This window comes from Spodoptera frugiperda, chromosome 21 (assembly GCF_023101765.2).
Source record: "Spodoptera frugiperda isolate SF20-4 chromosome 21, AGI-APGP_CSIRO_Sfru_2.0, whole genome shotgun sequence".
NCBI classification, from domain to species: Eukaryota; Metazoa; Arthropoda; class Insecta; order Lepidoptera; family Noctuidae; genus Spodoptera; species Spodoptera frugiperda.
The window spans coordinates 7,364,086-7,388,071 of NC_064232.1; the positions used below are offsets into that span (position 1 = coordinate 7,364,086).

The following is a 23,986-nucleotide window of genomic DNA, read 5'->3' on the forward strand; positions in this document are numbered from 1 at the left end:
CCTCGCGAAGTGTAGTCATTGGGGGAGGACTGTGGCTAATGGCCTGATCATGTACTTGCCTTTTTTAAATGTGACCAGCCCGCCACAACTTTAACCTTTTTTTTTTCTTTTAGGGTGATAATCATCCAATGACTTCTCTCACTTTGGGCGAGGCAAGAGATAGTATCAGACTCTTACTGACTAAAAACCATCCCGTCTCTACTCCTGCTTTTCGAGCCTTTGCCCCGGTAAACCCGCTAGGTCCGCAGCTCCGGATCATCACTAACCTAAGGGTGTTTTCCACCAGAGATGTGCTATGTAGCTATGCTATGAAGATGTAATAGTTAAGCTGTGAAACTATGTGACCGTTTCCACTGATACTAAGCTAGCGATGTGATGCGATGTATCGATAGAAAAGCCATCCACAGCAGTAGCATCTTTTCATATAAAAAAACATATGTTAGCTGAATCCTTCCACAACAGTGGTAAACTATGTGTACCAGTGAATATGTTTGGCGAATGCCAAACGCATCCACAGTAATGAAGCATAGTACATCTCTGGAGGAAAAGCACCATCTAAGTGACCACTGGTTCTCACGCGGAGAAGGTTTGAGCATTAATCACCACACTTGCTCAATGCGGGGTGGCGATTTCAAACTTGGAATTAGAAATTATAATTCCAGGTTTCCTCACGATGTTTTCCTTCACTGTTTGTCAGTGGTGTCTGAATATTCTTAGAACGTAACTCGAAAAAAGTCACATTGGTACTTTGCCTTTGGTGGTTTTGAAATTGCACTCTCATGCATATACCGCCGGGCCACCACACTGCGTGTTACTCAATGCGGGTTGGCAATTTCTAACTTATTAGAAATCCGGCATCAATCCAAAATTAAGGCACCCAAGTGGGCACTTGGCTTTGGCCCGTACTAACTTATAGACCTGACCTAAGAAAATGGAACCAAAAATAATAACAATACTCACCGAATATTTCACCATTGGGCGCGTATTCTGTGACTAAGTATATCGTGTGACTGCTTTCCATAACCTGAAAAATTACAAGAACAATATTAACACATTGAACGCCGTGTTGGTCACCGGTGACCGACGTTAGCGGAGGATTTGCCTTCAACAGTTTTCTATTGGCAGTCAAAGAGTTAAACTAGGGATTTTCTAAACTAATAGCAACCGAGCGAAGGTATTAGGTCCTATTAGGTCTTCAGCGCCATGTCACCGCAGATCTAGAGTAATAGGGGGTGAACGTATTGCCATACATCAGACACAATTGTAAACTCCCTTCATTCTCTCTTTAAATGACGGAAAGTCCCAAAATTGAACTTAACGGATTTATTTTTAGGCGGTCCAGGAATCGAACCCGAGACCCTTTACAACATATTAATTGAAAAAGAACAGAAAAAAAACTGAGGATCGGATAAAGCGTCTGCGACAGCCGCTGGATGTAAGCATTTTTTTTTATGGCACGCACCAGCCCGCCACAACCTCCCATACCGCTACAACTCCTATACACCAGGATCTACAGTAGACACAACCATGCAAACATCGGAACACTGAAGTCCAACGTCCCAGGGACATGAATGACTGTCTTGGATATCGCAACGAAATTAATCAGATGTTTTTTTTTTTTTTTGGGACAAGCCTGCCACAACCTCCCATACCACTGCAACTCCTGTAAACCAGGATCTACAGTAGACACAACCAAGCAAACACCGGAACATTGAAGTCCAACATCCCAGGGACATGAATGACTGTCTTGGATCCCGCAACGAAACAAATCAGAAGATGTTATTAGAGGAGAAGAAAAACGTACCTGGTATAACCGTACTATGTGTGGATGCCTTAGTTTCTTCATAATGGCTATTTCTCTGAAAGTCTTCTTCAAATTGTCCTCATCTAACCTCGATTTGTCTATTATTTTTATTGCTACCTGAAATTTTGAAAAATACTAAGTTAATTTTCTAAAAGAACACGTGTAGACAACAGTCTTTTTATGGTATGAGCCGGTAAAAGAGCAGACGGATCACCTGATGGTAAGCAATCGCCACCCATGGACACTTGAAACACCAAAAGCGTTACAAGTGCGTTACCGGCCTTTTGAGGTTTTTGGAATTTAAGGGTTGTTGGGCAATCGGGGATTGGAAAGATTGGGAAGGGGGTAATTGGGCTCATGTAGCTTCATTAGATTTTCAATCCTATTACAAAGGTAATAGGAGTTGATTATGTATGGATAGACAGATTCCAACCTCTTACCTAGGTCGGGAGGAGTCATTTGATTATTTTCCGTACATACAAAAAGTTTCCGATAGGATTTTGTAATTCCACGTCAATGCGGCAGCGGTCAGGTTAAAAGAATTAGTTAAAGAAGACTCTATCGTCAGTCCTTTTGATCCCCAAAGGGGTAGGCATCATACTCTTACTGACTAGACACAACCCAGTTCCTACTCCTACTTTTCAAGTCAGTAACCCGCTAGGTAGTTCGCAGAGTAAAGTCTAACGATCCCTCTCGCTTCACCCAAGGCAGGAGAAGTCATTTGATGATTTTCTCCAAGCATAAAAAAACACCGAAGAGTTTCACATTACATTCACATCCATAATTTAGTGCAAAATATTATCTACTTAGGATTAATTTGTTACGGGAATCCCAAGAAAATATATTTTGACAAATATATTTATTTAGAATCCGTATTGAACCAGTTTAAAGTGGTATTATTTAACTGATAGAATCAAGAAAAATATTTTGAACTAGTTTTGTAATAGGTACACATAGCTTTGGGCGAGTCGGTTAGAGATTTATCAAGATTTTTCTATATTTTTAATTAACCAGAACCGTCTATATATAAAAAAAATTAGTTAGTCGTTAGGGATCGTCGGTAGAGCGCCCTCTACACACGATCCCTCTAATCTAAGACGCCTCTTAGACAGACCTATGTATATAGACCTAAATAAATTAAAAACCGACGAGCATGCATGAAAAGACTGATAACTGTTGATGAAGCGAAAGAGGTGTGTAAGATTCGTAGCAATTGGCGTTCCATTTTCTGCCTACCCCCATGGGAGACAGGCGTGAGGTTACGTATGTATGATTACTTTTTTACATTGCCCTACACTAGTATTTTGTCCTGTGTCGTGGTTGTGCGCTTACAAACATACAATTCACATACACATCACACCCAGACCCGCAGCAACAATTTGTGGATCACACAGAGTTGCTTCGAGCGAGAATCAAACCGGCTACCCATTACACGGCAGTCAGTTGCGTAGCATCCGCGTCAACCATGCAGTAAGATTAGAACGAAAATGGAAACCCTCCATAACTTTGCCCGACTCAGGAATCGAAACGGGTCAATTAGTGAAACAATGTAACTATGTACGTAGTATGTATATTCTTTTATTGTACGTTATATAATAATTGTTATCAGCAAGATTAGGTCTATCCGACTGTTATCACCGGCCTCTTATCACAATAGTAAAGGAGACCAACCCACTATAGGAAATACACAACACATATTAAGTAGTTAGGTATCTAGTATTCGTTAGTTTTGGTCTAAAATGTCTAACCGCTATCTCGCCTAATGGTAAGTGATGATGCGGCCTACGATGGAGCACGTCTGCCCATAAGCAACCTATTCACTCGGGCCTTGAAGACACCCAGGTTATACCCATCCGGAAACACAGACTCCGGCAAGGAGTTCCACTCCCTAGCAGTTCGCACAAGGAAGCTTGAAGCGAAGCGCTTCGTGCGAGTGGGTGGGATATCCACCATGAAGCGGTGACGCCTCGCCGATTGTCTTGTGGTTCGGTGATGGAAAGAACTAGAGAATAGTTTAAGTAATTATTAAATGTCTCTTCAGTAAGACAGTAACCGCCGTACTCAGAGTCATTTAATGGTTACTTAACCTAGTCCTTAGCAATTGTTTTCGGAACAAAATCGTTACTAGGCAATAGTAACCGGAGTCTGTGTTTCCTGATGGGTATAACCTGGGTGTCTTCAAAGCCCGAGTGAATAGGTTGCTTATGGGTAGATGTGCTCCATCGTAGGCCGCATCATCACTTACCATCAGGCGAGATAGCGGCCAAACGTCGACCCATCAAATGTATGCACGGAGTCTGGAATTGTGTCCAGTATATGGCAATAGGCTCACTCCCTATTACATGGGACTTATAACACAAATGGTGTAAAGTGGGTGTACATTGTATAGTGGCATTACGTGTCGTAATGAGCACCTCTACCTACCCCTTCGGGGATAAAAGGCGTGACGTTGCTCGTTGCTCAAATACGTAGAAACATATTTTCCAGGTTTCCACCACTGAAAAAAGCCTTGAACTTGCATGTAGCTGCGTGACTTTTTACATAACAATAGCTAATATGATATTGACTATACTTCAGCATATAAATGCTATGTGGTCGTTGCTAGGGGTCTTGGTTTCGATTCCTAGTTCAGGTTAGAGGTTATTGACCTTTTTCGTGTGTGAAAAAAAATATCTGATTTCTTACTTTTTCTTATTTCCTTTTAAAAAAAATTGGCCCCACACTAGGATGGGTTCCTGTGTCGTGGGTGCGTTTACAAACATACAAGTTCACATACACATGACACACAGACCCGAAATAGTTAACAATTTGTGGATCACACTAAGAATTGGTCCATGCGGAAATCGAACCCGCTACCAATTGCCCAGCAACCGCATCAACCATGTAGTTATTGCTTGTCAGTGATTACTGCCTTACTTTTTTGAAGCCTATAGGACACGATGTCATCTCTATAAACAGCCCATAGACAGACCTGTGTGAACTTGGCACCCGACTTTGGAAATATTGGTATTTTCAATGGTTTTTTGAAAGATTTCGATTAGTAGTGGATAGTAGTGAAGCTATTTTCGTTAGTAGTAATACCGAAAAATTAGAAAAAAATAGTAAAAAAATGTCATCCCCCGAAATTAAAAAAAAATGTTTTTTTCCGGCTGTATCTCATAAATGAACGTTAGTAGTGGATTGTAGTGCAATTTTATTCGTTTGTAGCAAAATAGAAAAAAAAAATTAAAAATTCGTTTCGGAGTATTTTTTTAAAACGATTTTTATTACCTAAATACTGTTTCAAGGCATATACGATTACTACAAACGTTAAAATTTACTAAAAAGGGTTCGTAGAGGTTAGTAGTAAAAGAATTTTCGATAGTAGTAAAGATACATGTTGACTAGAAGCACTTGAGATGAGTCAAACTCGTTTCGGACCGATATTTGCAGGATAAAATCTGTTGGAAGATAAATTCGACTACTACAAACGTTGGAATTGATTAAAAAGGGTTCGTAGAGGTTAGTAGAGGTTTGTAGTGAAAGAATTTTCGATAGTAGTAAAGATACATGTTGACTAGAAGCACTTGAGATGAGTCAAACTCGTTTCGGACCGATATTTGCAGGATAAAATCTGTTTGAAGATAAATTCGACTACTACAAACGTTGGAATTGATTAAAAAGGGTTTTTAGAGGTTAGTAAAGGTTTGTAGTGAAAAAATTTTCGATAGTAGTAAAGATACATGTTGACTAGAAGCACTTGAGATGAGTCAAACTCGTTTCGGACCGATATTTGCTGGATAAAATCTGTTTGAAGATAAATTCGACTACTACAAACGTTGGAATTGACTAAAAAGGGTTCGTAGAGGTTAGTAGAGGTTTGTAGTGAAAGAATTTTCGATAGTAGTAAAGATACATGTTGACTAGAAGCACTTGAGATGAGTCAAACTCGTTTCGGACCGATATTTGCAGGATAAAATCTGTTGGAAGATAAATTCGACTACTACAAACGTTGGAATTGATTAAAAGGGTTCGTAGAGGTTAGTAGAGGTTAGTAGTGAAAGAATTTTCGATAGTAGTAAAGATACATGTTGACTAGAAGCACTTGAGATGAGTCAAACTCATTTCGGACCGATATTTGCTGGATAAAATCAGTTTGAAGATAAATTCGACTGCTACAAACGTTGGAATTGATTAAAAAGGGTTCGTAGAGGTTAGTAGAGGTTTGTAGTGAAAGAATTTTCGATAGTAGTAAAGATACATATTGACTAGAAGCACTTGAGATGAGTCAAACTCGTTTCGGACCGATATTTGCTGGATAAAATCTGTTTGAAGATAAATTCGACTACTACAAACGTTGGAATTGACTAAAAAGGGTTCGTAGAGGTTAGTAGAGGTTTGTAGTGAAAAAATTTTCGATAGTAGTAAAGATACATATTGACTAGAAGCACTTGAGATGAGTCAAACTCGTTTCGGACCGATATTTGCTGGATAAAATCTGTTTGAAGATAAATTCGACTACTACAAACGTTGGAATTGACTAAAAAGGGTTCGTAGAGGTTAGTAGAGGTTTGTAGTGAAATAATTTTCGATAGTAGTAAAGATACATGTTGACTAGAAGCACTTGAGATGAGTCAAACTCGTTTCGGACCGATATTTGCTGGATAAAATCTGTTTGAAGATAAATTCGACTACTACAAACGTTGGAATTGACTAAAAAGGGTTCGTAGAGGTTAGTAGAGGTTTGTAGTGAAATAATTTTCGATAGTAGTAAAGATACGTGTTGACTAGAAACACTTGAGATGAGTCAAACTCGTTTCGGACCGATATTTGCTGGATAAATCCTGTTTGAAGATAAATTCGACTACTACAAACGTTGGAATTGACTAAAAAGGGTTCGTAGAGGTTAGTAGAGGTTTGTAGTGAAAGAATTTTCGATAGTATTAAAGATACATGTTGACTAGAAGAACTTGAGATGAGTCAAACTCGTTTCGGACCGATATTTGCAGGATAAAATCTGTTTGAAGAAAAATTCGACTACTACAAACGTTGGAATTGATTAAAAAGGGTTCGTAGAGGTTAGTAGAGGTTTGTAGTGAAATGATTTTCGATAGTAGTAAAGATACGTGTTGACTAGAAGCACTTGAGATGAGTCAAACTCGTTTCGGACCGATATTTGCTGGATAAAATCTGTTTGAAGATAAATTCGACTACTACAAACGTTGGAATTGACTAAAAAGGGTTCGTAGAGGTTAGCAGAGGTTTGTAGTGAAAGAATTTTCGATAGTAGTAAAGATACATGTTGACTAGAAGCACTTGAGATGAGTCAAACTCGTTTCGGACCGATATTTGCTGGATAAAACCTGTTTGAAGATAAATTCGACTACTACAAACGTTGGAATTGACTAAAAAGGGTTCGTAGAGGTTAGTAGAGGTTTGTAGTGAAATAATTTTCGATAGTAGTAAAGATACATGTTGACTAGAAGCACTTGAGATGAGTCAAACTCGTTTCGGACCGATATTTGCTGGATAAAATCTGTTTGAAGATAAATTCGACTACTACAAACGTTGGAATTGACTAAAAAGGGTTCGTAGAGGTTAGTAGAGGTTTGTAGTGAAATAATTTTCGATAGTAGTAAAGATACATGTTGACTAGAAGCACTTGAGATGAGTCAAACTCGTTTCGGACCGATATTTGCTGGATAAAATCTGTATGAAGATAAATACGACTACTACAAACGTTGGAATTGATAAAAAGGGTTCGTAGAGGTTAGTAGAGGTTTGTAGTGAAAGAATTTTCGATAGTAGTAAAGATACATGTTGACTAGAAGCACTTGAGATGAGTCAAACTCGTTTCGGACCGATATTTGCTGGATAAAATCTGTTTGAAGATAAATACGACTACTACAAACGTTGGAATTGATTAAAAAGGGTTCGTAGAGGTTAGTAGAGGTTTGTAGTGAAAGAATTTTCGATAGTAGTAAAGATACATGTTGACTAGAAGCACTTGAGATGAGTCAAACTCGTTTCGGACCGATATTTGCTGGATAAAATCCTGTTTGAAGATAAATTCGACTACTACAAACGTTGTAATTGATTAAAAAGGGTTCGTAGAGGTTAGTAGAGGTTTGTAGTGAAAGAATTTTCGATAGTAGTAAAGATACATGTTGACTAGAAGCACTTGAGATGAGTCAAACTCGTTTCGGACCGATATTTGCTGGATAAAATCTGTTGGAAGAAAAATTCGACTACTACAAACGTTGGAATTGATTAAAAAGGGTTCGTAGAGGTTAGTAGAGGTTTGTAGTGAAATAATTTTCGATAGTAGTAAAGATACGTGTTGACTAGAAGCACTTGAGATGAGTCAAACTCGTTTCGGACCGATATTTGCTGGATAAAATCTGTTTGAAGATAAATTCGACTACTACAAACGTTGGAATTGACTAAAAAGGGTTCGTAGAGGTTAGTAGAGGTTTGTAGTGAAAGAATTTTCGATAGTAGTAAAGATACATGTTGACTAGAAGCACTTGAGATGAGTCAAACTCGTTTCGGACCGATATTTGCTGGATAAAATCTGTTTGAAGATAAATTCGACTACTACAAACGTTGGAATTGATTAAAAAGGGTTCGTAGAGGTTAGTAGAGGTTTGTAGTGAAAGAATTTTCGATAGTAGTAAAGATACATGTTGACTAGAAGCACTTGAGATGGGTCAAACTTCTTTTGGAGCGATATTTACTGGATAAAATCTGTTTGAAGATAAATACGACTACTACAAACGTTGGAATTGATTAAAAAGGGTTCGTAGAGGTTAGTAGAGGTTAGTAGTAAAAGAATTTTCGATAGTAGTAAAGATACATGTTGACTAGAAGCACTTGAGATGAGTCAAACTCGTTTCGGACCGATATTTGCTGGATAAAATCTGTTTGAAGATAAATTCGACTACTACAAACGTTGGAATTGATTAAAAAGGGTTCGTAGAGGTTAGTAGTAAAAGAATTTTCGATAGTAGTAAAGATACATGTTGACTAGAAGCACTTGAGATGAGTCAAACTTCTTTCGGAGCGATCGCTCGGAAACAAAGAAGTTTGACTCACCTCAAGTGCTTCTAATCGACATGTATCGTTACTACTATCAAAAATTCTTTCACTACTAACCTCTACGAACCCTTTTTAGTCAATTCCAACGTTTGTAGTAATCGTATATGCCTTGAAACAGTATTTAGGTAATAAAAATCGTTTTAAAAAAATACTCCGAAACGAATTTTTTAATATTTTTTTTTCTATTTTACTACAAACGAATAAAATTGCACTACAATCCACTACTAACGTTCATTTATGAGAAACAGCCGGAAAAAACTTTTTTTTTTAATTTCGGGGGATGACATTTTTTTCTAATTTTTCGGTATTACTACTAACGAAAATAGCCTCACTACTATCCACTACTAATCGAAATCTTTCGAAAAACCATTGAAAATACCAATATTTCCAAAGTCGGGTGCCAAGTTCACACAGGTCATAGACAGATCACAGTTTTTTTTTTTTTTGAGGGAGAAAATTATACAATGTCTTCTCACGCCTTGGGCGACGCGTCATTTGACGAATGCACGCATCCTTCACAAACGATAGGCAGCCTACAAATGACTTTATTGTTTTGAGAGGGGAAAATCATCCTATAACTTCTCCCGCCTTGGACAAAGCGAGAGGGAGTGTCAGACTCTTACTGACTAAAAACCATCTCGATCCTACTCCTGCTTTTCAAACCGGAGCCCCGGTACCCCGCTAGCTAATCCACAGCTCCGGATCAGGCATCAGCCCTCCTGCGCCCCATCTGTCATGGTCTGGTGGCTCTTTGAGGCGTGTTTTAAACGACATGGGCATCGAACCGCACCACTTGCGACCACCAAAATAAGGCCTAGTTTCACATTAGCTAAAATATCGCATTACACACACATTACAACTATTCTTTGTAGTTAAAACATTAGAAAATTAGATACCTAAGCAATTTAAATGTGTTTTTTTTTATTTAAAAAAATAGTTTTTTTAGTACTTAGTTCGGTACTATACCTATACTTGGGTTCAATGACATGAAATTAGGTCACACGACCTATGTATGACAATAGGCTTGGTCCTACTTATCTTTTGTTTTTTTTTCTAGCCACACAGACTAGTTACTCTCTTCTTTTTAACCGACTTGAAAGAAGAAGGAGGTTCTCTGTTTTACCTGTATGTATTTATGTTAGTGGGTGATTATCTGACGATTGTCCGAATGGATTTTGATGCGGTTTTCAGAAAAGTATTATTTGTTACATTTAGGAGCAGGTTTTAGTAGTTATATTAACCGATTTCTAAAAGAGTAGGTCGAAGTCAGTTATTTTAAACGTGGTTTACTGAAAATTAATTGAGGGATAAGACGGAAAACGGGCGGACGGATCACCTGCTGGCCGTAATCAGCGCCGCCTATGGACACCCGAAACACTATGTGTCTTACATAAAAAATGGCCTGACATCTAGCATTGGATGGAAACGAGCTGATCAATATCCACACATTTATAAGTTACTAGCTCTTGTTAGCGGCTTTGCCCGCGTTCCTGTGGGATAAAAAGTATTACCCAAGCCAACTCAGCTTACTTTCAGCGTGGTTAACGGACAGATATCCATACGTCCAAACAATTTTTTCATTTAGTTATAGTTATTACTGTAATTGAAATTGACCGTAGGTAAGAATAACTGGGGACAAAGTAACGGGTTACCGGGGCTCCGGCTCAAAGCAGAAGTAGGAACGGGACGGTGTTTAGTCAGTAAGAGTCTGACACTCCCTCTCGCCTCGCCCAAGACAGGAGAATCCATTGGATGATTTCCCCACTCAAAAAAAGGTACTAACTACTAACAGTAAAATAATGTACAATCACTAACTATTAGTTAAGTAAGTAAGTATTAATCCTATAAAAAAAAACTAAGTTCTCGAATTGACCTTACCGGCTCGCTCCGAAGGTTGAACGCAAGGAGAGTCGTTGACTCCAACTTTTTAATTGTTTACTCTAGCCGTTATTTTCCACTTTTTATAGGAAACGAAAGATACGTCATTATGTAAGTACATTTGTTGCCACCGCTACTCTTTTCGCGGGTGTTGTATACCCGACTAAGAGGACCAGACTGTACTTTTTTTAATAAACGTTACCCAACACTAGGATTTTAATTTATAATTTCACCATGTGACACCCAGACCCGAAACAACAAAGAGTTGCTCCGTGCAAGAATCAGACCCGGGAATTCGACAGAGATTGGGCAGCAGCGTTCTTTGAAAAATTTGAACTCAGTTATCGCCAATTATGTTGTAAATCCCATGTAATAGAAATTAACTATTAGTTAATTACTTACTTATTAACTAATAGTTACTTAATCCAATTTTGGCAAACCACACGGAACAAGTCTAATCCACAAATTGTTGTTCCGGGTCTGGGTGTCATGTGTACGTAAACTTGTATGTTTGTAAACGCACCTACGACACAGGAGGAAACCCCAGTGAGCGGCAATGTTTTATATAAAACTAGCTACTTCCGCGCGGTTTCACCCACTCTGCCTGGCTCCTATTGGTCATAGCATGATGTTTTATAGCCTATAGCCTTCCTCGATTAATGCACTATTCAACACAAAAAGAATTATTCAAATCGGACCATTAGTTCCGGAGATTAGCGCGGTCAAACAAACAAACAAACTCTTCAGCTTTATAATATTAGTTAGTATATTAGTAAGTATAAGTATAGATAAAAATTTAATTCATCCACATCTACCTAACCCCTATTCGAAACACAAGGCTCCCAAATACCACACTAACTAGTTATAATTAACAAAAATTACAACACTAAAACATGGTTATCTTCGCGTGCTCGCCTCCGGAAACCAGACCCTGGGCAGACCTTCGCGCGAGGGTCAATGGTACATCCTTGGGTAGTTGGTACTACACACAAGGCTGTGACACTGATTCCATGGTAGTACTAAGGTTATAAGACTTATTGTCGCGCCGTACTCAGTCATTTAATGGTTACTTAACTTAGTCCTTAGCAATTGTTTTCGGAACAAAATCGTTACTAAGGAATAGTTTAAGTAATCATTAAATAGTTACATGTCTGAATACGGTTAAGTCTTATTTCAGAATATGTTATTGATAGAATTTAGTAAAGTTACATTTCTTTGTCACTAGTTAGTCCTACTCTTTTCGTAGGCACCTTTACCTGGCTGATTATTACACAGGAGTCGTCTAACTATAACTATTGTCACAGGCAGTATTAAAGGTTCATGTTTATCAGAGAGCGCTCGTTGCCCGGTCAAAATCTGTCTAATGTGAATAGTTCTAAATAGTTGGATATACGACACCCGCGGGATAAGTAGAGGTAGAAAATGGTAAATGCCGTCATCTCACGGCGATACCCTTGGTATAAGTTTGATTTACGCGCGTTCGGCTCTCTGATTGGGTGGTTCTTTCGTTGAACATGAACTCAAACTCATACTGTTTGTATGATTGAAATAACTAATCTCAAAAACGGCTAAACTGATTTTCGTACGATCTTCACTAATAAATAGTGAGATTTCTGAAGAAGCTTTAGGTGCATATTTAGTTATTACGATTTTAGCGGAAAGCTAGTCAATAATATTTATTGGAATTTCGATCAAAATATTATCTTAAAACGACCCAAATTGCACTGTCACAAACAAAAACTTGCCATTGAAGTATTGCCAACGTTAATAAATCGTTAATGAAATGGCAAAATCAATATTTTCCTATCGATCCATATTTTGACAGAGGAAAATTTTAATAACTAAGTATGATCAATCGATTTTGTCAAATCATCATAACGATGATTGAGATTGTCATAATATTAGCTCTTGAATGCAAAATAAGATGTGAGAGGAAATAACTAAATCGTTATTTTTATGGAATAAGCCGGTAAACGAGCAGACGGATCACCTGATGGTAAGCAATCGCCGCCGCTCTTGGTCAACCGAAACACCAGAAGCGTTACAAGCGCGTTGCTGGCTTTTTGGGGGTTAGGAATTTAAGGGTTGTTGGGGAATCGGGGATTGGGAAGATAGGGAAGGAAGTAATTTAGACGCCGGTAACCTCACTGACATAACGCATGCATTATTTCACCTCGGTTTTCTGCTCGGCCGTCGTGTCACTCCGGTCGAGCCGGCCCAGCAGTGCCGAAGCATGGCATTATGCTACATTTATGGGGCATAACTTGATGTACAATGCCTGGATGGCAAGCAATAAGTTAAAGTCTCTTAAATAAGGCCAAATTGACAAAACCGAGTCGGTATTACATGGGTCTCACAAGGGATTTTTGCGGTAGGAAAACTAAAGTGAGACTTGGGCTTTTTTACAGGATGTTTTAAAATGATCAGGCGGGTACACTGTACATAATATATCTCACTTACAAACAAACTTATAGGTATGTATATGAACACATTCTTATGTCATCCTACATGTATTATAAGTAGATATACAAGTTATCACCTAGGGATTTCCTGTTTAATTTCCTGGATTAATCCATTTAATACATTTATTTAATAAGCAAGTAAAACAACTATTAATTACAAGTCAACCACTTATTTATTATTATCTATTTTAAAACTAGCATCGCAAATGATGTCAGTATTTTCCCATCGTCGTAGGAATATTGGGGAAATCCTTTGTTAATGTCCCCCTAAATCCCCAATCACTACATAGTATAAAACAAAGTCGCTATTTTTGTCTGTTTGTCTGTATGCTTAAATCTTTAAAATTACGCAACGGATTTTGATGCGGTTTTTTGTAATAGGTAAAGTGATTCAAGAGGAAGGTTTATATGTATAATACATGCGTAATATATCACCATTGTTGCACCCATGCGAAGCTGGGGCGGGTCGCTAGTTTATTATAAATGCGAAAGTTTTTGGGTATGTTTGTTACTCAATCACGTCCAAACGGCTAAAGGGATCGGAATGAAATTTGGAATAGGGATAGATTATGGTCTTTTTTTAAGGGCAAAAGTCATCCGATGACTTCTCTACCACGTTAGGCGAGGTGATTGGAAGTGTCCCTCTTACTGACTATAAACCACCCCGTTCCTACTCCTTTAAGAGCCTTAAGCCCGGGTAAACCCGCTAGGAAGTCCCTATATTGTCCCGATTGGGAAATCAGCCCTACTGGGCTCCATCTGTGGTGATGTGGCTCTTGGAGCCGCGCGCGGAACGCAACTGGGAATCGAATCACACGACCATTTAGACTGACTGCCAACAAAAATCTGTTGTATACAAATTCTACGCTAGCACCGGTCACTTTTGCCCCCCCCCCCCCCCATGGCGTTAAATGGTTTTTTTAAGAGGGGAATGTCATCCAATGACTTCTTTCGCTTCGAGCGAGGCGAGAGGGAGTGTCAGTCTCTTACTGACTAAAGACAACCCCGTTCCTACTGCTGCTTTTCAAACCGGAGCCCCGGTAAAGCCGCCAGGTAGTCCGCAACTCCGGATGGCGTTTAATGAGTTAAGACAGTAGATTCAATGTCTTGAGAACTTCATTCACGAATACGTTTCTATTCTTCTAACCGGAATAACTACTCATTACTAATTATAACATAAAATGTGAAAGTTTTGTTTATGTATGTTTGTTGGTCTCACACTCCAAAACGGCTGTGCGTTAAACGATGGAATTTCGCACACAAGACCGTGACCTAGATCACAGGAATATTATTTATTATATCCATGACCTACATTAACATGGGATTACTAAGTTTTTAGTAATTTTAGTGCCCATCTTTAAGAGTAACTGTTTTTTTTTAATAACAATAACTGGTTTTTGATCTATAGTTAATTGTGTAATGTTTATCGGTATAACAGGTCGTTAAGTTCGATATTTGATTTTTTTTTTGGTACAAGCCGTAAACGATTATACAGATCACCTGTAAGCAATCATCGCCGCCCATGGACACCCGAAACACCAGAGGCGGGGTTAAGAATTTAAGGATTGTTGGGGAATCGGGGATTGGGGAGGGAGGTAATTGGGCCTTCGGTAACCTCACACATATAAAGAAACACAACGCAAGCGTTGTTTCACGTCGGTTTTCTGCTCGGCCGTGGTATCACCCCGGTCAAGCCAGCCCAGCAGTGCCGAAGCACTCTTCCACAGTTGATTCAGACAAAATACCTTCGGATTTCAACGTTTGCCGTTACTTTAGGCAAAATACCGAGAAAAAGTCGTGAAAATAAACGTTGAATCTACTGTCTTAACCCATTAAACGCCATCCGGAGCTGCGGACTGCCTAGCGGGTTACCGCGGCTCCGGCTCGAAAAGCAGGAGTAGGAACGGGGTGGTGTTTAGTCAGTAAGAGACTGACACCCTCTCTTGCCTCGCCCAAGGCGGCGAGAAGACATTGGATGATTATTCCCCCCACAAAAAAAAATAATTTTTGTTTTGACTGCACGGTGGCTGGGCAACTGGCAGCCGCGCAAGGTGTCGCGCATTCGATTCCCGCACGTAGCAACTCTTTGTGTGATCCACAAATTGTTGTTCCGGGTCTTGGTGTCATGTGTATATGTGAACTTGTATGTTTGTACACGACACAGGAGAAAATCCTAGCGTTATCCAACTTTAAAAAAAACTACCTATTTAGATATGTTTTTCAAAAAACCAAGTTTACAATATGTATGAGTAACGACATATAAAAACCGCAGTCGCGATATATATCAAAATCCTTATCAATATACAACATACAATAATAAAAACGTAAAAACATACTATATCAAAATAATGTCATGATTTTGAACGCCGACCAGCTGATTACGGGTCAATGGCCGCTACAACGCAGTTTAAGTAATAAGACCCTACTATTGAATTCAATTGAACCTTCTTATTGAATACTGGATTAATGTAGGTATCCTACAGGACTATGGGTGCTTTTCCACCAGAGATGTGCTATGTAGCTATGCTACGAAGATGTAATTAAGCTGTGAAACTATGTGACCGTTTCCACTGATACTAAGCTATGTAGCTGTGCGAGGAAAAAACATAGCTTAGCTGAGTCCGTTTCCACCAGTGCTAAGCTATGTGTAGCAATGAATATGATTGGTGGAAGCCAAACGTATTCACAGCAACGTAGCATAGCACATCTTTGGTGGAAAAGCAGCTCAAGAATCTTACTACCTAAATATTAACTATAGTTAAATGCGAAATAACGTAGCATAAGAATCTTACTAACTACCTTAATACTATAAATGCGAAAATTTTATGAGTTTGTATGTATGTTTGAAACTCAATAACGTCAAAACGGCTGAAGGGATCGAGGTGAAATATGGAACAGGTGTGACTACTTTTTAAAGCGTTGTTTCACGTCGGTGTACTGCTCGGCCGTGGTATCACTCCGGTCGAGCCGGCCCAGCAGTGCTGAAGCATGGCTCTCCCACACTAACTATTGTACACAGTTATTAAAGGACAACTGCTTTCTACCAGCTTTTGCGTCTAAACAAAAGCAGTTGTTGATAACATATTGATATCTGTATTATTTACCGTACACCGTACGTGTTTACTACATTCTTTTGATAACAACTTGCATCGATCAATTTGGGGGATTTGGCCTGCATTTAATCATTTGTACTATCAATGCAAAAAACCTCACGTGACTCCCTAGACAACAAGTACCATCACTACATGAGCTGCTGTTTACATGTGAACATTAGCTAATGACGATACCTAAGTACATACGTGTGTCGCCTGGACAGTCTACGCTACATCCTTGTTGACTGGACATCTACACTACATGAGCTGCTGTTTACATGTGAACATTAGCTCATGACGATACCTAAGTACGTGTGTCGCCTGGACAGACAACGCTACGTCCTTGTAGACTGGACATCTACAGTACATGAGCTGCTGTTTACATGTGAACATTAGCTCATGACGATACCTAAGTACGTGTGTCGCCTGGACAGTCCACGCTACATCCTTGTTGACTGGACATCTACACTACATGAACTGCTGTTTACAAGTGAACATTCACTCATTTCGATACCTAAGTACGTGTGTCGCCTGGACAGTCCACGATACATCCTTGTACATCTACACTACATGAGCTGCTGTTTACATGTGAACATTAGCTCATGACGATACCTAAGTACGTGTGTCGCCTGGACAGTCCACGCTACATCCTTGTTGACTGGACATCTACACTACATGAGCTGCTGTTTACATGTGAACATTAGCTCATGACGATACCTAAGTACGTGTGTCGCCTGGACAGTCCACGCTACATCCTTGTTGACTGGACATCTACACTACATGAGCTGCTGTTTACAAGCTTATTACGATATCAAAGTACGTGTATCGCCTGGACAGTCGACACCGCAACAATAGCTTAACAATAATGACCTTTAGTAATTAAATAATAACGTAGATATTGGTATGATGATGTAACGATAAAACTTCAGATTATTAGCTTATGTTATCGTTGAATGAATGAATAATGATTTCAGTGTATTTTAGATTACGAATTACACCTAGTTTAGTAAGATTTTTGACTACGTAACAAATTTATACTACGTAGTTTACAATTTGTGCCCAGATGAGCCACTTTTACTCTTTCCGCGGATTCGATGTAAAAAGCAAACGAGCAGACGGATCACCTCATGGTAAGCAATCGCCGCCGCCCATGGACATCCATAACACCAGAAGTGTTACATGTGCGTGACTGGCTTTTTGGGGGTTAGAATTTTAAAAGTTGATGGGGAATCGGGGATTGGGAACGCAAGCGTATTCTTTCACGTCGGTGTACAACTCGTGGTATCACTCCGATCGAGCCGACCCAGCAGTGCCGAAGCATGGCTCTCCCATACTGAACTTGCGTTGTGTTTCATTTTGTGAGTGAAGTTACCGGTGACGCCCTTCCTAGTTTTCCAAATCCCCGATTCCCCAACAACCCTTAAGTAAATTCCTAGCGGGGCGGCGGCGATTGCTTACCATCAGGTGACCCGTCAGCTCGTTTACCAGCTTATATACAAAAAAAAAACCTAACCTAACAACTCATTACATTAGGTAGGTAGTATTTTTTATGAAATATCAATATTCAGATCAATTCGCGTATGTGCGATAATTGTGTACATATTTTTAAATAATATTATATTCTTATGTCACATGCCTTGCCTGTATATACTTGTATAGTATACTAACATAATGTACTTTGAACATAACATCGTATCACGCCATTTATTGGGGGGTAGGCAGAGGTACACATATACAATGTAAAAGGGTGTTTCTTCAAAAAATCTTCAACTTTTATTTAACAAATCATTATTCTCCCGCGTTATTGTGGTAGCTTATTATCATCCTTATTTTGATTGGATTGGTTGACAGCAGTGACACAGCTTAATTTATTGAAACCAAATTGTGTGTTTTAAATGGTTTTTTTTTTTTTGAGGGGGAATATCATCCAATAACTTCTCTCGCCTTAGGCGAGGCAAGAGGGAGTGTCAAACTCTTACTGACTAAAACCCACCCCGTTCCTACTCCTGCTTTTCGAACCGGAGCCCCGGTAAACCTGCTAGGTAGTCCACAGCTCCGGATCAGGGGTGTTTTAAATGGGTAGAATTGTTAACTCTTGGTTGAGTATAATGACGCCGTTAACTTTTAGTCCTAATCAGGTATCAGCCCTACTGAGCCCCATCAATCGTGGAGTCCTACAGGATTGAGAGCAGCCAGAGAAACCGGAGAAATCAAAATCGAAGTCCACGTCATTACAGCCGCAGGTGGAAAGCAATATTTACTAATACTTATTGTATTAACCAATGCAAAACTGTTTTTGTTTATCTTTCTTTCAGTTATGTCGCAAGTCGCAACCGAATGATTTTTTTAGATACCTACAACTCTTGTCTGTGATCCACAAATTGTGTTTCTGTGCTTTTTTATGGAATAGGGGGCAAACGAGCAGAAGGGTCACCTGATGGTAAGCGATTAGCGCCGCCCATGGACACCCGCAACACTAGAGGAGCCACAGGTTCCTTACCGGCTTTTTAAAAAGGTATTCACTCTCTTGAAGGTTTGAGGGTCTGTGTTTCGAAGTCTGGGCGTGGTGAGTAATATTAATTTATTAATACATATTACATCGTAGGCCGCATCATCACTTTCCACCAGGTGAGATAGCGGCCAAACGTCAACCCATAAAATGTAAAAAAAAACAACATTAAAGCTCCCGTGACACAAAATAAATCCATAGTGTAGGAGCGTCCGGAGTTGCGGACTACCCCGGAGCTGCGGACTACCTAGCGGGTTTACCGAGGCTCCGGTTCAAAAAGCAGGAGTAGGAACGGGGTGGTTTTTAGTCAGTAAGAGTCTGACACTTCCTTTCGCTTCGCCCAAGGCGACAGATGTAATTGGATGATTTTCCCCCCTCAAAAAAAAAGTGGAGGAGCGTAGAACCAATATACCTAGTTTTTATAAAAAAAAACACACCGTCCAAATCAATAACACCAAAAACAGCTGGACGAATAATGATGAAATTTGGCACAAACATAGACTACAGTTCACTGATCGTCGCGTCGCGTAGGTCAGAAACAGGTTTCAAGTAATATGTTACGTTTATCTATTCGAATGTTATAATTAATTATTATGCGAAAGTTTAGACGCGTCGATGTTTCGGTCGTTACTCAATCTATAAAACAGATGAACGAATCTTGATGCGATTTGGCAAAGAGATAGAATGTCATTTAGCACCGATAACCGCCACGTCGATCACTTTTTTTAAGGGGGAATGACCAACGCTTTTTTTAAGGAGAAAATCATCCTCGACTGCCTCGTTGGCCGAGTGGTTGCAAGTGCGACTGCCGGGCAAGGGGTCTCGGGTTCGGGGTCGGGCGAAGTATCACTGGGTCTTTTCGAATTTCCGAAAATTTCCCAGTTGTAGCACGAAGTCTGGAAATGTGTCCGGTATATGGCAATAGGCACACCACCTATTACATGGGACTTACAACAGTGTGAAATGTGCGTGTACATACATTGGCATTATGTGCCATAATGTGCACCTCTGCCTATTCCTTCGGTGGTAAAGGCGTGACGTTATAAAAAAAAAACATCCAGTGACTTCTTTCGCCTTGGGCGAGGCGTGAGGGAGTATCAGACTCTTACTGACTAAAAACCACCCCGTTCCTACTCCTGCTTTTCGAGCCAGAGTCCCGGTAAACCCGCTAGGTAGTCCGCAGCTCCGGATCAGGCATCAGCCCTACTGGGCCCCATCTGTGGTGGTCTGGTCACTGGTGACGCTTAGCGGAGGATTTGCCTTCAACAGTTTCCTTTCGGCATTTAATGCTTTAACGAAACAATGTAACCAAGAATTATATTGTGAACCTGATTGAAAAAGAGTAACCTATGGAGTTTCTTGCTCGTTCTTCTCCATAGGAATCTACACTTTGAAACGAGCAAATAGAGCAACTAGAGGACTGACCGACATACAGACATTTTTTTTTAATATTGTAATATTTGCTTTGACGTTCAAAAGTACCTTCCCGGTGTATTTGAAATTAATAATTTTGACATTGACTTATAAGAAAAACATGATACAATTGGTGGAAACGTTTACTAAACATGTTACACCCAGCAAATCCGAAGCTGCGGACTACCGGGTTTACCGGGGCTCCGGCTCGAAGTGCAGGAGTAGGAACGGGGTGGTTTTTAGTCAGTAAGAGTCTGACACTCCCTCTCGCCTCGCCCAAGGAGGGAGAAGTCATTGGATGATATTCTCCCCTCAAAAAAAAAGCCTCGAAGCAACAATTTGTGGATTATACTAACTACTAAGTTGTTTTGTGGTGCATCGAACTCGCGACACGTTGCGCAGCAACCGATTGCTCAGTCACTGTGCCAACTTTACAGACGTTTTGTCAGCAAAAAGATACTTCCATACTTTCTAACTACCTAATTCAATATTCAAGTATATTGGATTAATGTCAAAAACTATTAGTTTTTCTATGAATTTTGTAGGAAAAATGTATGACGTCACAATTTTTAGTAACTAGATAAAAAAATGCGAAATTTAAGTAGGTAGAAGTACCTACATTGTCGAATTAATCAATTAAGTAAAGAAGGTTTTATACCTGTTTTAAATAATTCGGAGGTAAGTAGGTATTGTACCTTATTGAAAAGTCTAAATACCTAATTTGTTTTCGTCTGTCCTAACTATTACTATTATACTACTAGTATCAGACTCTTACTGACTAAAAATGACCCCGTTCCTACTCCTGCTTGTGGAACCGGAGCCCCGGTAACCCGCTAGGTAGTCCGCAGTTTCGGGATCCTAATCATACTTCGCCCTACCTAGAGCCTAGATTCTTCATCCACGATCCTACGCGATAAAAACTAAGCTGTGTTTATTCCAAACCATAATCTACCCTTGCTCCAAATTTCATCCCGATATTTACAGCAGTTTTGATGTGATTGAGTAACAAACATACATACAAACTTTCGCATGTATAATAGCTATTAGTTAGAGAGAAGTCAAGTCCTATATATGTATACCCTTCGCTTGTGAGTAGACAGTTAACTAACAAGGCAATTACGTTATTAATCCTGCTTGGCAGACATTTTACATTACATTACATACAGGCTATAAGTGTGGGAGAGCCATGCTTCGGCACGAATGGGCCGGCTCGACCGGAGTGATACTACGGCCGAGCAGAAAACCGACGTGAAACAACGCTTGCGTTGTGTAAGCCCAGTTTACACCTTTCCCAAACGTCCCAATCCCTGATTCCGCAACAACCCTTAAATTCCAAAAGGCCGGCAATGCACTTGTATAGCTTCTGGTGTTTCGGGTGCCCATGGATGGCGGCGTTTGCTTCACCATCAGGTGATACATGTGCTCGTTTATCGGCTTAGTTATACAAAAAAAAAACATGCTTTACTTTAAACAGAGCACAGATACATGCTCTTGATTGCTAAAGAGACTTTTGAATTAGATAAATAGGGAAGTTTCAATATTATATTGCTTATTATTCCTAAATTCAACATTGATACACATAAGCAGTTTTGTCTCTCTCTAGGTGGACCGACGACATCGTCAGAGTTGCAGGGAGCCAGTGGATGCAGGTGGCGAGCTGTTGTTCTACGTGGAGGACTAAGGGGGAGGCCTTTGTCCAGCAGTGGACGTCTCAGACGACAGGTAAGCACTAAAACTGTTTTCTTCCAACAGTGACTATGATATTTTGTCAGTGTAATGAACTGCCAAGAAAACAAATACCATTGTATATGTGAAGTGAAGCATATTTCTTTTTACAATTTGCTTTGTGGGACAACCATTTCTAGTTCTAGGTACTGTCTAAGTGAAAATCAAAGCGTTTATTCTCATTGAACCTTAATTAAGCATATTTGAAACGTCACATTGAATACCTACTCCAACATTCCATGAAGTTAAGCTAGGTGCTTACCACAGATGGGGCCCAGTACCACAAATGGGGCCCAGTAGGGCTGATGCCTGATCCGGAGCTGCGGACTACCTAGCGGGTTTACCGGGGCTCCGGCTCGAAAAGCAGGAGAAGGAACGGGGTGGTTTTTAGTCAGTAAGAGTCTGACACTCCCTCTCGCCTCGCCCAAGGTGGGAGAAGTAATTGGATGATTTTCCACACTCAAAAAAAAAAAAAAACTAGGTGCTTGTTCTATCATGGGGGTACTGGTAGTAAAGGTTCAGCCGGTCTCCCCGACCCCCAAAGGCGATGCAGGTGTGCTCCTGGGTTTTTTAGTGGTTTCTACCAGAGAGTCCCACAGATCCCATAGATATGTGATATGGGACGATAGTTACATAAAGTATTTTTCCCAGGGTCAACAAAAAGGGTGCTTGTTCTATAGTTGTGTAGTTTTGCATTGAGAAGAATGAGCATGAAACTCCATTGTTACTCTATTTAAAATAATATCTGAGTCATAGGGTGCTTTTCCACCAGAGATGTGCTATGTAGCTATGCTACTAAGATGTAATAGCTAAACTGTGAAACTATGTGACCGTTTCCACTGATATTAAGCTATGTAGCTGTGCGAGGAAGATGTGCAGCTCTGTATTGATAGTAAGGAAGCCATCCATAGCATGCATCATAGCACGCATCCATAGCACACATCTTTCTATATAAAAAACATATATATATCCCCTTAGTGTTTACAAACATACAATTGTCGTAACAATTTGTAGGTCACACAAAGAATTGCTCTGTGCGGGAAGCGAACCCACTACATATTGAGCAGCAGTGGGTTGCCCAGCCACCGCACCAACTGTGCATTTAATAATATCTCTATTATTGACATAAAATAAAAATCAATTGCTGTTTGTTAGTCTCGCTAAAACTCGAGAACAGCTGGACCGATTTGTCTAATATTGGTCTTGAAATATTTGTGGAAATCCAGGGAAGGTTTAAAAGGGGAGAAAATATGTTTAATGCTGTACAAAGTTTGCCTGATCAGCTAGTAATTAATAATAATAAATAAAGGGTATATACTTGTAATAGTTAATAGAAAAAAAAACTAATAAGAAAAGTAGAATGTTTTCTTATTTACATTTTTTATATCTAAAGAGAATTATTTACCTCATAAGAATAATCAAAGAGATTCTAATAAGAAATAGTTCTTTTTTAAAGTCACATCCATAGTCATTATGTTATGTAATAACAATATGTCAGGTGTCTATGTAAACATAGTTTCAGTAACTTTGTTTACACATCATCACATACCATACTCAGAAACGGCTTCACAAATTCTGATACAGTCTCAAATTTTCATAAGACAATGCTAGGATACACAAAGAATGTGTCTATCAGTATTTTAGATAGCATCATGAGTATGTTTTCTGTTGATTTAGATAAGTTATCTACAACTAACTGACTTTGTCCTTAGAAAATCGATTCAGTTTGTATAAGTCCACAGATTGTAGACGACATTCGCTCCGTCCCGTACATAGTACGCATTTAACGAAATAGTACCAAGCAATAACTCTGTAATTGATCAACTCAACATTGAATGAACACTTCAATTGATAATAATTGACGCAAAAAACGCAATACAAAAGATCACTGAAAAATAAATCATCCATTCGCGCCATTTTAAAACACAATTAAAAAGTTAAAACAATGCAAAGGTGTAAAGAATTAAAATTCCACACTTAAAAAACGTTTTTCACGATTTTTTTTTCTCTCAGTATAAACCGACTG

The 23,986-nt window shown here is 39.5% G+C and overlaps 1 protein-coding gene and 1 long non-coding RNA gene across 9 annotated transcripts in view; one reads left to right on the forward strand and one right to left on the reverse strand.

The window, feature by feature from the left end:
- LOC118280259 (mucin-17) overlaps positions 1-23,986 on the reverse strand; it is a 48,406-nt gene that overhangs the window by 23,608 nt on the left and 812 nt on the right. For all 3 annotated transcript variants that reach the window (XM_050701747.1, XM_050701746.1, XM_050701767.1), the window contains exons 2-3: positions 1,805-1,921; positions 961-1,024 (exon numbers count right to left, since the gene is read on the reverse strand). In XM_050701747.1, the coding sequence (XP_050557704.1) occupies positions 961-1,024; positions 1,805-1,921 (181 nt within the window). The remainder of the gene's footprint in view (positions 1-960; positions 1,025-1,804; positions 1,922-23,986) is intronic.
- Positions 6,227-8,937, forward strand: LOC126911997 (uncharacterized). Of its 6 annotated transcripts, none has more exons than XR_007706599.1 (4): positions 6,227-6,698; positions 7,045-7,207; positions 7,553-7,725; positions 7,910-8,937. It is a non-coding gene; the product is annotated as an uncharacterized LOC126911997 (long non-coding RNA). The 6 variants fall into 6 exon arrangements; XR_007706600.1 differs by having other exon boundaries at positions 8,073-8,934; XR_007706598.1 differs by lacking the exon at positions 7,553-7,725 and having other exon boundaries at positions 7,900-8,072; positions 8,246-8,933.